At 45.5% G+C, this 15,992-nt stretch overlaps 1 protein-coding gene across 4 annotated transcripts in view; it reads right to left on the bottom strand.

Annotated features, from left to right (window-relative positions):
• Positions 1–15,992, bottom strand: part of AP2A2 (adaptor related protein complex 2 subunit alpha 2) — a 159,871-nt gene that overhangs the window by 12,626 nt on the left and 131,253 nt on the right. For all 4 annotated transcript variants that reach the window (XM_068260807.1, XM_068260808.1, XM_068260809.1 and 1 more), the window contains 3 exons: positions 12,905–12,994; positions 10,936–11,059; positions 8,537–8,653 (listed from right to left, as the gene is read on the bottom strand). In XM_068260807.1, the coding sequence (XP_068116908.1) occupies positions 8,537–8,653; positions 10,936–11,059; positions 12,905–12,994 (331 nt within the window). The remainder of the gene's footprint in view (positions 1–8,536; positions 8,654–10,935; positions 11,060–12,904; positions 12,995–15,992) is intronic.

The following is a 15,992-nucleotide window of genomic DNA, read 5'->3' on the forward strand; positions in this document are numbered from 1 at the left end:
AGTTTCATTCTTATCTGCCTAATTAGTCTATTATCAGCTGTGAAAAGAATACCCGACTGAGCCTTCAGTCTAGGTTTGACCTGGAATCATTATAGCTGAGTCACTCTTCTGTGGAGTCTTTTCAAGCCCAAGCCTGCCCCCTCCTGGCTCAGCTTTCCTGCTTTGCATACTGAGAGCTCTGATGACATGGGAGGGGCTGCTGCTGCTGAGAGAGAAGCTCTGAAACAGACAAGTGTGGCTGCAATATGATCTGTGTGCTCTGTGTGCACTCTGCATAGATAATGATGATGACTGCAGTTTCATTCCTATGACAGAGACTTCCTACAGGCATCTGCACATCATACCAAAATGAAAGCACACAGATTCTCATATAGCCTAGACAGCAGCCTAGTCTCATATAGCCTAGACAGCACATCCAGAACAACTCATAACCCGGAAGCAGAAGGGATATGAGCCGGCGTCCATATTGGATTTTTCCTGGAGCAATAATGGATAAAAAAACACTAAAAAAGGCACACCAGAGCGGCGAAATAATCAGGTAGAGCAGTGCTGTCCAACTTCATGGGCATGGAGGGCCATTTTTTTTTCAGACCCCATGGTGGAGGGCCGAAGGTTCTTGCTAGAGCCCCCCCCCCCCCCCGGAAAAAATGCAATTAAAGGATAATTAGATTGGCAGCACTTTTCACAAAATGCAATTTAAAATAATGGTGAAGTTACGCGCGCCAGAAAACATGAGGGGTCCATTGAGCGGCGCGCTTAGCGCGCCGCGCCGAAAAATGGGTGTGGCCATGGACCAGAATGCAGGTGTGGCCACGGGTGGAGACAAATTTACATGAACTTAGCAATGTGGGACATTAGATTAGGACAGTGGTGGTGAACCTTTTGGAGGCCGAGTGTCCAAACTGCAACCCAAAAGTCACTTATCGCAAAGTGGCAACAGCAATTTAAACTACATACAAACGTTTTAACTCATACATGAACATTATGGAAAATCCAAGTTGAAAATAAAAACTGTGAAGATAAACAATTTCATCCATCCTACTCCTGAAAAATGTGGGTTTTTTTTAAAAAACCTCCCAGTTTTATTTTCCGTTTTAAAAAGCTAAAAAAGTAGGTTTAATGCTATTGTCTCATGAGGACGATTCAGCTTTTCCATAGTCTCAGAGTTCGCAATCATGTGACCCCCAACAAGACAAATTCAGCAATCATGAGGCCCCCAACAAATCATGAGGCCCCCAACAAGACAAATTCAGCAATCATGATGCCCCCAACAAGACAAATTTAGCAATCATGAGGCCCCCAACAAGACACATTCAGCAATCTAGAGGCCCCCAACAAGACAAATTCAGCAATCGTGATGCCCCCAACAAATCATGAGGCCCCCAACAAGACAAATTCAGCAATCATGAGGCCCCCAACACGACAAATTCAGCAGTCATGAGGCACATAAATAGACAGCATTTCACATAAATAAGCAGAATGCCCCTTTAACCACTTTACCCCCCAGTGCTAAATTTCTCCGTCCCTCTGCGCACTGCTTCACCCCCAGGGACGGAGAAAGGCGCACTTGTTTGTTTACTGGCTGGGAGTGGGCGGGGACCTCGCGCGCACACTCCAGCCAGGCAGCACAGCAGGTGACTAATTGGATGTTAGGAACAATCGTTCCTAAATCCAATTAGACGCGCCGATTGCGGACACAATGGGAGACTGCATCAAACAGAAGCAGTCTCCATTGATAACAATTAAATGTAAACAAATGTGCAGCGCGCGATCGCGCGCCCCCGCGACCCGCGCGCGCGCGCACACACCCCCGCTCTGCAGTGCAATGATTGGTTATGGGGACCCCAGTCCCCAATAACCAATCATATCACTGAAAACAATCAATGGAAGCAGCGCTGCAAGGCACAAATAGCGCTGGTGCTTCAGGGGTAAAACCCCTCCGTTGTGAAGTGGTTAATATGGTAGACACCTCTCACCTGGCTTCTAAATTCTCCTCTACTGGCTGCTGTGCCTGGCAATTGTGTTTTGGGCCGGATTGGGGATGATGTGTGGGCTGAAATGCCAGGTGACAGGTGTCCCCCCAGTTGAGGTAGTGACAGGTGTCTCCCCAGCTAGATAGTGACAGGAGCACCCCCCCAGGCTAGATAGTGACAGGAGCACCCCCCCAGGGTAGATAGTGACAGGAGCACCCCCCCCCCAGGCTAGATAGTGACAGGAGCACCATCCCCCAGGCTAGATAGTGACAGGAGCACCCCCCCAGCTAGATAGTGACAGGTGCCCCCCACTTAGATAGTGACAAGTGCCCCCCACTTAGATAGTGACAGGTGCCCCCCACTTAGATAGTGACAGGTGCCCCCCACTTAGATAGTGACAGGAGCACCCCCCCCAGCTAGATAGTGACAGGTTCCCCCCACTTAGATAGTGACAGGTGCCCCCCCTCCCAGCTAGATAGTGACAGGTGCCCCCCACTTAGATAGTGACAGGTGCCCCCCACTTAGATAGTGACAGGTGCCTCCCCCAGCTAGATAGTGACAGGTGCCCCCCAGCTAGATAGTGACAGGTGCCCCCCACTTAGATAGTGACAGGTGCCCCCCACTTAGATAGTGACAGGTGCCCCCCCCAGCTAGATAGTGACAGGTGCCCCCCCCAGCTAGATAGTGACAGGTGCCCCCCCCAGCTAGATAGTGACAGGTGCCCCCCCAGTTAGATAGTGACAGGTGCCCCCCCAGTTAGATAGTGTCAGGAGCCCCCCCAGCTAGTGACAGGTGCCCCCACCAGTAACGAGCCCGTTACCTCGGTGTCCCCGCTGGCCTCTCCGGTGTCCCCGCTGGCCTCTCCGGTGTCCCCGCTGGCCTCTCCGGTGTCCTCGCTGGCCTCTCCGGTGTCCTCGCTGGCCTCTCCGGTGTCCTCGCTGGCCTCTCCGGTGTCCTCGCTGGCCTCTCCGGTGTCCTCGCTGGCCTCTCCGGTGTCCTCGCTGGCCTCTCCGGTGTCCTCGCTGGCCTCTCCGGTGTCCTCGCTGGCCTCTCCGGTGTCCTCGCTGGCCTCTCCGGTGTCCTCGCTGGCCTCTCCGGTGTCCTCGCTGGCCTCTCCGGTGTCCCCGCTGACGATGCCGCTGCTGCCTCACAGATCAGACCTCACAGATCACGGCGACTGAAGCAAGCAGAGCGCGCGCATGACACCCGCGCGGCAGAACGTCACATGCGGAAATGACTAATGATTCACTTCCGCATGTGACGTACTCCGTGCGGGTACCATGCGCCCTCTGTTTACCTCAGTCGCCGCGATCTGTGAGGTCTGATCTGTGAGGCAGCGGCAGCGGGGGGACATAGGAGAGGCCAGCGGGGACACAGGAGGCCACAATACGAGGGAGCAGGCATGGCGCCGATAGCGCAAGCCATGCCTGCATCCCAGGGACACGAGCGGGCCGCAGCAGGTGGCCTGGTGGGCCGGATGCGGCCCGCGGGCCGCCAGTTGGACAGCACTGAGGTAGAGCATTTATTCTTTACAAGCTATCGACTGATATGTTTATTTTGTGTGAAACGTTAATCTCTGGTTCCCTTTAAAAAAAAAAAAAGTGTTGCTCTACATGAAGATGATTTAGGCTATTAGAAGATTGACAACACCCTGAAAGTGAGCTGAAGCATAGTGGTCAAGACCACACATGGTTTAACAGGTCAGGTTCCACTCAGAACGGGCCTTGCCATGCTCAACAAAAGAAGTTAAAGGGGAACTTCAGCCTAAACAAACATACTGTCATTTAGTTACATTAGTTATGTTAATTAGAATAGATAGGTAATATAATTTTTTACCCACCCTGTTTTAAAAGAACAGGCAAATGTTTGGGGGCTGCCATCTTTGTCATGGGGGCTGCCATATTTTTGGTTAAAAGGAGGTGACAGGGAGCAAAAGACAGTTCCGTTCCAACTGTCTTGTGTCCTGATCACCCCTCCCAGCTGCACACACTAGGCTTCAAATGTCAAATTCAAAATGTAAAAAAAAAAAAAATTGCACCAAAACAGCAGAACGAGAACAACATCAGAAATCCCATCATGCTTTGCACAGTATCAGGGGAAAAATGCCCGGGCAGTTTTCTTCTGTGCAGCTAAAATGAGCCTTGTTTAAGAGAAACAAAGTTCTGATGCTGTGAAACTGTTAAAGAAACACCAAGCCTTTTCAGTGCTGCTGAGTCGATTTTTAGTCTGGAGGTTCACTTTAAGTGCTCGTGCTCAATGTCATATCCAGAGGTTGTCTTTTACAAACAACCATATTAGTGCTGGCAGCATTGCTACAGAGGTGAAGGGGTTAGGGAGAGGGGTATCAACCTGTTACTGCTCACACCATACACTGCATCAAATTGTGCTGAATGGCTGTTGTCTTAGAAGGTAGCCTCTTCTAAATATGGTGCACAAGAAAGCCTGCAAACAGCGTGCTGATGGCAAAAAGACAAAGGACATGGATTACTGAAACCATAGACCGTGGTCTGATAATACCAAGATGAACTTGTATGGTTATGATGGTGTACAGCGTGCGTGACTGCAACCAGGTGAGGAGTACAAAGACAAGTGCGTCTTGCCCATAGTCAAGCACGGCAGAGAGACTGAGGAGCCACAGTTCATTGAGGGAATCATGAATGCCAACATGTACTGTGACATACTGAAACAGATCAGGATTCCTTCCCTTCGGCAACTAGGTCATAAGCAGTATTCCAACATCATAAATACACCAAACACACCAAGACAACCACTGCCTTGCTAAAGAAGCTTAAGGGTAAAGGTGCTGGACTGGCCAAGCAGGTCTGCAGACCTAAACCCTAAGTGTTCACCCCATGCTTTAGCCGGGTGGTCCACCCGGCTAGTTTTGGTGAGCACCCGGCTGTCATCAGCTCACCTCCTCCTCCTCTGTTGTAAGCAGGAGAACAGAGGCGCCAAAAGGATAAAAGGAAGATAAATGAGCTTAAAAACCAAATTCTTGGTAAATAGAGGAGGTAGTGGTGGACTTACCTCCTCCAAGTAGACACACAACGACTGTAGTAAACACAGTCAATATATTTTATTTATGAACTCCAAATATGCAACGCGTTTCGCAGGTTTGATCCCGCTTCATCAGGCAATAACAAACTATGTTTACTACAGTCGTTGTGTGTCTACTTGGAGGTGGTAAGTCCACCACTACCTCCTCTATTTACCAAGAATTTGGTTTTTAAGCTCATTTAGCTTCCTTTTATCCTTTTGGCGCCTCTGTTCTCCTGCATAATATTGAGTCCACCCTGGTTGGAGGGTTGAACCCCCTTTTTCTCATCTACAGAGAGCGACTTCTTATTCCTGAATGGGGTCAGGAAAATCTCCCCACCTGCCTTTACAGTGGTTGCCTAATGGTAACCCTGGTTTGTGAATATTAATATTTACTCTATCTAGTAACCATTTACCAGTACATATTACACTATTGGGGCTCTTGGTGTTCCTTGTTTTTATCTGTTGTAAGCAGAGTTGAGCAGAGAAGCGCTGTCCCTGTATTCTCTCATAATCACCGAACCCGACTACTTTTTCATGCCACCCGGCTAGAAAAAAAATTCTGGGGAGAATAGTGCCCTATTGAGAATCTGCGGGGTGCCCTCAAATGAAAGGTGGAGAACAAGGTCTCTAACAATTTCCAGCTTCACCATGGAGGAGTTGAAGATGATTCCAGAGGCAATTAGTGAAGCTCTAGTAAAACCCATGCTCAAACGAATTAAGAGGGTACACTGCACTGTTTTCTAGTAGATCACAGCGTTTTGTATTTCGTGCAAGGTACATTTATACGAATGACCGTATTTGCCAAACAAGAAATCTCGTAACAGTTATCAAGTGTCCTGCTTATTTCAAGAAATTATTGTTAAAGCAGTAATTTGTGATCTGAGCCTTTATTGTAATTCACAATGGCCAATTACAGGTTTGTTTACATTTGATTGGTCACATCCAGATAATAAAAGACAGCTTATTTTCAACACTGCTTTTCTGATAGGATTGTGCCGACCAGTCTGGTACATTGCTACTGGGTTTCATAGTGTTCCTTAATTAAATAGATTTTATATACGCACATTATATATTACTAGTTTACCTAAGCCCGTTTAAAAATGGGCTCTAGGTCTCTTCACCCGCCACCACCGCCCGCGTGCACACACGTCCGCCCGCTCAGCCGGACCGCTCTGCGTCCTGTCCCATTGGCGGTCAGTGCTTGACATGCGCAGTAGCGCAAAGCACTGACACAGGGAATCTTGTATTTTATTATATAGGATTATGCATATCAACAGATTTATCAATTTACCAGTGACAAATATATATTTATATATACAGAAGGGTTCCCGATTTCCATGTTCATAATAATGGAGGTCTTCATGGTTCTACCTGGCAATCTCTAAAGTTACTGTCTACTTTCCTCACTAACCTCACTGCATTTTGTTTTACCAAAATGTGAAAACAAAAGGTTTTCTGATTGTTCTAAAATAGAAAAAAATATATTTTCCATCTATAAAGATTATTAGCAGAAAAAAAATATATTTTCCTTTTTCTACTCATCTATTGTTATGCCCACTATGGTATTTTTCTCCTATAGACAAATATAGATACTACGACCTACCTGGAACAGTTTAACCTCCCTGGAGGTATGATTATGTTAAGATTTTAGGGTCTATAGAGCCTGCAGCAGTCCCTGCACTTACTCAACTCCCTGGGATCCATCTCTGCTGTTCTCCCTTCGTACTCCGGGTGGCACTGTAACCCTGTAGTGATATCACCGGCTGTCGTCATGATGACAGACAGCAATCTCCCCAGAGGGATCAAGAATCTCCAAGGGCAAGAAGGAGAATGGCTGCCAGCATCTGGATCCCAGGGGAGGCGAGTAAAAAAGCCTGCTGCTCATAAGGCTCTGCACAAGCCTCCCGGCAACTACCCTGAGTCAGGCTCGGTATTACCGCACCTGGCTTCTTTATTCCACTGCGAGCCTGACTCGGGGATACCACCAGGGTGGTTAACGAGTACTTGAGGTCAAAATGACAGAGCCTGTCTGACTGAGGACTGATGGGAAGGGGAAGCTCTTTGGAAACCTCCGTCTGCGTGGCAGCGGCTCGCCCCTAGCTTGGCAGCCACCAATCAGGCCAGAGCCTGGGCAAGCAGTTAAAAAAAAAAAGAATCGACAGGATCCTACTCAGAGTAGAGGCGGAGCGTACTCCTCTTTAAAAAAAAGTCACGGAAATGAACTTGAAAAGAATAAGCTAAGCACACAGCAATAAAGTATGTGATGCCAAATATAATTTTTCCTTCTCAAAACAGGACAAAAGTTATTTGCAGTAATTCAGCTTTAAGTGAGCAACTGTTCTTTTTCGTGACACATCACTCCATGAGCTATCTGGGTATGCTAAAGAGCGTGATGAGCAGCTACCTTCAGTGGAAGTTGTATGGCGAATATTTCTATCCTTGAGCTCCCCCAGAAATGGCTCCTAAGAGTAGGTCTACACAAATGTTAACATGTTACCACTTGCAAACAAATTAACAATGGGTTTTTCCTTTCTTCTGCACAAAAATATGCATTTTTAATGCATATTATTGTTTCTGTTAGAAGAAGATATATAAATATATTTTCCAGATCGCCATGACTTACAGTGGGAATTATTAATCTGGCAGCTCTAAATCTCTTACCAACAGGTTTTGGACTAGTATTGCATAAAAGGGGGATTCTCAAAGTGTTTCATTCATTTCAAAAACACTCCCTGGAAAGAAACCAGCGGGAATGCCTGCTTACATGCACACCGCTCTGGCTCTTGGTTTGTGATAATGTCATCAAAGAGTACTTTTGAAAACTAAAAAAAAAATTCTGAGATTCCCCGATGAAGAGAAGGACATGGATGGGGTGATGACACAATCATGTGTCCCACTAGCTTGCTAAAGAAGAAACTAATGACACCAGATTGCACCTGTACACATGCAAGATTTTTGGTTAAAACCAGAATGAATTGTTTTTTCACTTGATACGTGTGTACTTAGCAGAAGGACATCCCCAGTTTCTGTTCCTGACCTACCATTTTACCTTGTATTCCTCCCTGCTTGCCCATTAATGTGGTGGATTGCTTCACTGACCAACAGGGAAGGCTTAAAACCTCAGCTCACCTTACTTTCAGGTCTACTTACACCCCTTTTAAACCTTTTATATTGCAAAAGTTAATTCTGTTTTCACTTTCAAAGAATCGCTCCCACGCCACCGTCATCCGCTGCCTGCGGCTCCGATATCGTGTCCTGTTAGTTTTGCCAGTTGCGGCCAGTCTGGCCAAGAGAAGTGCGTCCTCTCATGCGGCAAGATACGTAGAGGGCGCATATCCTCTTGGGCAGACTGGCCGCGACAGACAGAACCAATGGGATTCGATACTGGAGCTGCAGGCAGCGGAGGACGGCGGCGTGGGAGCGATCTGTATGCATGGGGCTGGAGGAAGCCCCAGGTATGTATAATTTTTTTTTTCAATTTCGTGTCTGGTACACTTTAAAGTAAGTTCCAAGATGACATTTACCCACTGAGCTGCTTCCATCGTTGAAAGAAATCCTGACCCTCCATCTCAGTAGGCTGGAAGAATTTATTAAGGGTGATCGGCAACTTCACAGAAAAATTTTGGAACGCACCTCCGTACCTACAGAAAAAAAACAGATTACCCTTTAATGGAAACAAAATCTCATACAGCACAGAATATTTAACATAGGTCAACATTTCAGTCATAGATAACTGAAATACAGTATATCTAAAGAATCCCAGATGCCACCTTCCCCGTTTACACTAGCTGATGAGGACAATGATTATTATGCACATATTCACGTCACTGTCTTTCAGAGGGATTTGCAATCTAATGTGCCTACTACATTCTTGGGCCAATTTAGGAGAAATCATTTGAAGTTTTTAGGGTTGTGGGAGGAACCTGATCAACTACAGGAAAGAAATGAAAACACAGGAAGAACTCTGCAGAAAGCTAGGATGACCTGCACTTGGGTAAACCAGCAATTACAAGGGGTAGCATGAGAAATACAACTATGTGAAACAAATCATTGGGTTCCTGTGCTTTTTGATGTTCGGGTGGCCTTTAATAAAACTGTGAAAGTTAAAGGGAAATTCCACTTTAGTGTATTTAAAAATAAATAAATATATAAACAGGCACTGTAAGTCTTTTTGCAACTTCAGGTTATAAAAAAGATATTTCCCTTTTACTCTGTGCTTATGGCCAGTTTAGAAAAATTTCATTTGGCTGCAAATTGCAGATTTGTAACCTCTGCTGCAGTACAGAACAGAGGGTTTTCTATTAAAGAGACTCTGAAGCCTCTTTAAAAATCAGTTTTTAGCTCTTATTTATGTTAAAGATCTATGTCCGGCCTAAAACGCTGCTATCCCGCGGCTAAACAAGGGTTTTATCACCCTCAAATCCTTAGGGTAAAAACGGGGGAGCATTTCCTAGAGGAGGCAGAGCTTTCTGCAGTAGCTCTGCCTCTATTTCCATCAATCACTGCCTCTCCCTGCCCCTCTCAGTCTTATTTTACTGAGAGGGGCGGGGGAGAGGCAGAGATCTGCAGTGGATTGACGCGAATGGAGGCAGAGCTACAGTGGTAAGCTCTGCCTCCCTGGGCAGCAAAATCCACGGACCAAGAAAGTTGTGGATTTTTTTGCCCTAGGATTTGAGGGTGATAAAGCCCTTGTTCAACCGCGGGATAGCGGCGTTTTAGGTCGGGCATAGATCCTTACCATAAATAAGAGCTAAAAACAGATTTTTAAAGAGGCTTCAGAGTCTCTTTAACCTCCTTGGCGGTAACCCTGTGTGTGACACGGGGTAAGCCGCCGGAGGGTGTCGCTCAGGCCCTGCTGGGCCGTTTTACATAATTTTTTTTTTCAAACACGCGGCTAGCACTTTGCTAGCTGCGTGTTTGGTCTGATCGCCGCCGCCCGCCGCCAATCCGCCGCGGAAACAGGCCCCCCCCCCCCGCATACCCCTTGCGCAGCCTGGCCAATCGCGGCCAGGCTGCTCTATGGGGTGGATCGGGATTCCCTGTGACGTCACGACGTTGGCGACGTCACTCCGTTCGTTGCCATGGCGACGGGGGAAGCCCTCAAGGAAATCCCGTTCAGAACGGGATTTCCTTATGGGCAAGCAGCGCCGGCGGCGATCGGTAGGTACGGGGGGGTAGGGGGGAAGGGGGGGACGCCGCAGGGAGGGGGAAGCATGTAGCTAGCGCTAGGCTAGCTACATGCTATTAAAAAAAAAAAAAAAAATTTGAAAAAACCTCCAGCGGCCGCGCAGCCGCATTTATCATACCGCCAGGGAGGTTAAGAGTAGAGTTTCTGTAAGGATAGTTTCACACATGGGCCCATATGCAATTCACTTTTTCTCCTCAGTTTTCTCCTTGGAGATCATTTTTCATCTTCTTTGGAATAGCCTGAGCAAGCACATCACCTTTCACGTCTGATCACATTTCATACCGCTCTAGATGGTCCCCTCCTCTCTATACTTTTCTCCTATCTAGTCTCTAATTTATCTTTTTGGGCATTTTTTCTCCACATTCAATTTTCAAAAGTTCAAAAAAACAATCCATCCAAAATTAAACAAACCTTTAGAAGATGGTTGATTTGGCTAAAATTAAGTTGTTACTGTTTAAAATGGAAGCTACCAACATTTATCAGTTTCAGTTACTTGACTTATCTCCTTTATTCTGTTAGTATACTGTAACCTCTAGATTCAAATGCTTCATGTTAAACATAAATAATAATACTTGTACAAAATTTAGAAAAATTACACATTTATTGCTTAGCCCTGCCTTATGTCCTAAATTGACATATTACTGTAGTATGAAACTGACTGCAGATACAGAATACATATTCTAACCATCTACCTAGTAAAGGAAAGCATGATACAGTAGGAAGCATATAGCACACCTGAACTGGATACTTAGGACTGGAACATCAACAAATTCCTGGACACACTCAATATTGACCACCTGCTGCAGCTGGGCGCCACCATCAACTGTAGACTCCACAGGCTTAGACTGGAGATTCAGACATGGAAGATCGTCAAGGATTGTAAGGAGTATGGTAGTATCCTAACTCTAGGATAATCCAATAACTATAAAACCCACAAATGTAGTTCTATATTTTATGAAAAGCGTTACCAGTCTTACAAATCGATAACAGTTTTTGGATAGTCACAAAGCAAAAAGAACCCCAGATCACTTTCACCAAAGCTGGAAAAATGCAAGTCTCTAAAGGTGCATACACACCTTTGATGGATGTCGCCTTTTGCGATCCAATCCTCTTGGGCAACATTGTTGGGACAAGCTGCACAGACCCCTGTCAGCTGCACGGACCCATGTCAGTGGTGTAGCCGAGGACACGCTATGTTGGGAGGCGGAGGGATGACAGTGTGACGTCATGCAGTGGCGTGAACAATGGGATCGGCCGTCGACGGGGATAGTTAACCTGCCGGGCGGATTGCTTGTGGGTCAGGGGTCGCGAGCCTGTGTACACAGATCTGATTATCTGCTGCCTCAGATGACTTAAGTCAGGCAAGAGTACAAGTCTTAAGAGCACACATCTGCAGCTACAAGACATAATACGCAACAGATCCGCATCAAGGTTATTTGCTGTTTTTGGGTGGTCCGCGTGTATACGCATACATGTAAAAAAGGCGCCTGGAAAAAAGGGCGCGGGGATTGTTGCTAGTAAGATATTGCTAAACTTAGGGATATTCTACTACTGAATTTTGATAGTAAAATATCGGTAACATTTACCAATATTTTACTATGGCTAAACCTAACCCTACTCTTACACAGAACCCATCCCTGGTGGTGCTTAACCCCAAGACCCCCCCCCCTTTCCCCCAGTGGTGCCTAGCCCTAACCCCCCCCCTCGTGTCGCCTAACCCTCCCTCCTAAAGGTAACCACCCCCCCTCTTCCGCAAAGCTGTAATGAAGTCTAAGAAGGTAAATTTTGGGAACCCCTTCTGCGGAAATTACTCCCTTTTTCCGCTAATCCGACCCCTCTGGGTGTCGAAATTGACCTTCATAGCAAAATTTGTGATGCACCGCTCGAATATAAATAAATGTTGTATGTTCAGTCTGCTAACCTATTAAAGAAATAAATTCTTCCAGTGAAAAGGTGTAATTTAAAGGAAACGTGAAGTGAGAGAGATATGGATGCTGATATATTTTTTCCTTTTTAAACAATACCAGTTGATTGGCTGCCTTGCTGATCCTTTGCTTTTATTTCTGCCAAATATCTAACAAGATTAGCTGCAGGTTTGTTTCATGTGTGTTAATCAGACACTACTGCAGCCAAAGAGATCAGCAGGACTGTTAGGCAACTGGGATTGTTTGTAAGGAAATAAATATGGCAGCCTCCATATACCTCTTACTCAGGGTTCCCTTTAAGAATGACAGCAGTGTGCAGCTCTTGTTCTTGCCCTCTGATGTTCAAGGGATTATACAAGACCAAAGAAAATTCAGAATCTGTTACTTGTAGAGCCCATATATAAAATACAGATTGTGGTTTTTGATAGACATAACAGGGGAAATACTATAAAAATATAGCTAAACCTACAGAAGTTCAGGGAGAGATGGCAATCTATATCTATATAACCTTTTTGTGGCTATACTTGTTATGGGTGTGAAGATGATGATGGCCACACTTTTATCACCCTTGTAAGATGGGCCCCCAGGCTGTGAGGGTCACCAAGGGAAGGCAAGAACACTGGGGGGTCCTATAAAAATTTTGCTGGCAGCCCCATGATTTGTAGTTACGCCACTGGCAGGAACAACAAGGTACAATGTCTGCTAAAACTACATTGTTTTTTAGCAGTCCTATCCTGAAGATACAACTGCTGCAGTTCTGTAGAAAATGAAAAGGATATTGGCTTTAAGCTCATCTGAGCATATCAATGTCGTAGTGAAGTTCTGGAACTGAGCGGACATTTTGTTCCCATAGAAAATAAACATACGACCTATAAAAAAAAAAGTGAGATCGTCAGCGCGTCTTTTTTTTTTCCGTTAAACATGAAATACAGAAAAGAATAGCATTGGTGTTTGAACGTTTGTGAACCCTTCTCTGTATTTTTATATGAATGTGACCTAAAACATTACTTTTGACAAAAAAAAAAAAAAAAAAAAAGTCTTTTTTTAATAAATAAAATAAATGACCACACATTTTTCAGAATAGAAGATACTCTTAGGTTTACAGGGCAAAAATCTGAAAAAAAAAAAGAAAAGCTAAACCTAGATGAGCCTATGGTGCAGTAGTGTCTTATGGACCTTTCCCCCCTAAACTCTCTTATCTAAGCTACACCACACTACACGGATTGTTCAGGTCCGCTTTCACTATCCTTTGCTCATTTTAGGGTCAATTTTCCTCGTGTGGATGTGTGCAGGAAGGATGGCTTCACGTCTATGGACTTGAGATTTCTTAATATTTGCATCTCTTCTCACAGGACTATCAGGCAGTTTGGAGATGACCTTAGCAATACTTCACCCCTTTTGTTTTACACAACTACATTAAAGGGACTCCGAGCAGTGCCTGTTGGTATGCCTAAGCATACCCACAACTAATTAACCACTTCAGCCCACAGGGTTTAATTTTTTTGCATCTGAGCAACTGTCACCTCCCATTCATTTGCTAATAACTTTATCACTACTCGGCACAATGAATGGATCTATATCTTTTTTTTCGCCACCAATTAGGCTTTCTGTGGGTGATACATTTTGCTGAGAATTAATTTATTGTAAATACATTTTAACAGGAATATTAAAGTGAAGGTTCAGGGAGGGTGGCTAAAAAATAAAAATCAATTTCCACTTACCTGGGGCTTCCTCCAGCCCGTGGCAGGCAGGAGGTGCCCTCGCCGCCACTCCGCAGGCTCCCGGTGGTCTCTGGTGGCCGACCCGACCTGGCCAGGCCGGCTGCCAGGTCGGGCTCTTCTGCGCTCCAAGGCCCGGCACTTCTGCGTCCCACGCCGGCGCACTGACGTCATCGGACGTCCGCCAGGCTGCCCGGAGGACGTCCGATGACGTCAGCGTCGGCCACCGGAGGCAGAAGAAAGGAGACCAGAGCTCAGAAAAGCCGCAGCGTCTGAAGAGACGCTGTCTGCTTTTCTCCGGGGGGGGTCCGATCAGCGAAAGGGATTTATAATCCCTTTCACTGATCAGTGGGCTAACGGCCGGCAGCGGAGGCGCGCACGGAGACCACCGGGAGCCTGCAGAGCGGCGGAGAGGGCACCTCCTGCCTGCCACGGGCTGGAGGAAGCCCCAGGTAAGTGGAAATTGATTTTTATTTTTTAGCCACCCTCCCTGAACCTTCCCTTTAAGAAAGAAATGGAAAAAAATCATTATTCCTCAGCTTTTGGCCATTATAGTTTGAAATTAAAACATGCTACCATAATTAAAACCTATGCACTTTATTTACCAATTTGTCCCGCTTATTACACCATTTAAATTATGTCCCTATCACAATGTATGGCGCCGATATTCAATTTGGAAATAAAGGTGCATTTTTTCAATTTGTGTCCATCACCATTTAGAAGCCCATAATTTAATAAATCATATTGATATACTCCTTTGACATGCATATTTAAAAAGTTCAGACCCTTAGGTAACTACTTATGTTTTTTTTTTTTTTTATTATTGTAATTTTTTATTTTTTTTTATTTTAAACTTGTATGTGGGTATTGTTTGGTGTGGGAGGTAAACAGGTTTTTTTTAATGTATTAAAATGTATTTATTTAACACAAAGTGTGTTTTTGGTGTAATTTGCAAAGTCAAAAAGTCCTGGGAGCGATCGATCTCGCTCCCAGGCAGGCCACCGGAGGCAGAAGAAAGGAGACCAGAGCTCAGAAAAGCCGCAGCGTCTGAAGAGACGCTGTCTGCTTTTCTCCGGGGGGGTCCGATCAGCGAAAGGGATTTACAATCCCTTTCACTGATCAGTGGGCTAACAGCCGGCAGCGGGGGTGCGCACGGGAGGGCCCGCGGGAGCGCGCGCAACCCGCGGGAGTGCGCGCAACCTGCGGGAGTGCGCGCAACCTAACTGGACGAAAATTTTCGTCCAGTTAGGCTGAAGTGGTTAATTATATCCTCACACCTACCAGCATGATGTTTGTAATTATATCCCCCTAGGTTCCTTGTATTTCATTGCATTGTGCTGAATGGAAATGGCGACTTTGGGGAAAAGTCGCCCTGTGTAATACAAGTAACTATGGAAAGATCCATTTTGAAGCTTTCTTTCTCCTCTTTCCAATGATATATAAACCGCCTCCCTACACCTTTTAGTTTGTTATTTTTGCGATCGAAATCGCGGCTGCCGCGATTTCGATCGCGAAAACTAAAAGGCGTAGGGCGGCGGTTTATATATCGTTGGTATGGTATGCATTTGGTATGCATATATCCATAGTTACTGCACTGCTCGGAGTCCCTTTAACAGCTGACAGGTAAGCACTGGAAAAATTACTTTTTTCCCTCCACTGAAAATGGGCATTTTAGGAGAAAAGGTTTTGCTCATTATTGTTGCTTTGGGACACTTAGGGCCCATTAACACTCAGGCGATAAGCGTGAATTTACTGCTAATCGGTGAATCAGCTGTGTTTTCACTGCCACAATTATCAGCAAATGCAAACGCAGTGCATGCAGCACTTTCTCGTGATTTTTGAGCGATCGTGATTATAATGTTAAAGCAAATAGTGATTGCACAAACTACAAAAAAGTACAGTGAAAAATACATGTTTATTGCGTAAAAATCGCGTCAGCAAAACTCTAGTATTTTGCGTTGATAAGTGTAAATGGTCCCTGAACCAAATAGAGTGTTGCAGATCCCTTCAATAATAACAGTGCAGCACTTGGCATTGCTGAAAGTGAACAACAGTGTAATAAATGCTACCTGCAACATTGCAAACGTTCACACTGTTCCTGCAAGGAGTACAATTTCTGCACAACAGGTTTACAGTAAACATGTCTTGG

This window comes from Hyperolius riggenbachi, chromosome 11 (assembly GCF_040937935.1).
Source record: "Hyperolius riggenbachi isolate aHypRig1 chromosome 11, aHypRig1.pri, whole genome shotgun sequence".
NCBI classification, from domain to species: Eukaryota; Metazoa; Chordata; class Amphibia; order Anura; family Hyperoliidae; genus Hyperolius; species Hyperolius riggenbachi.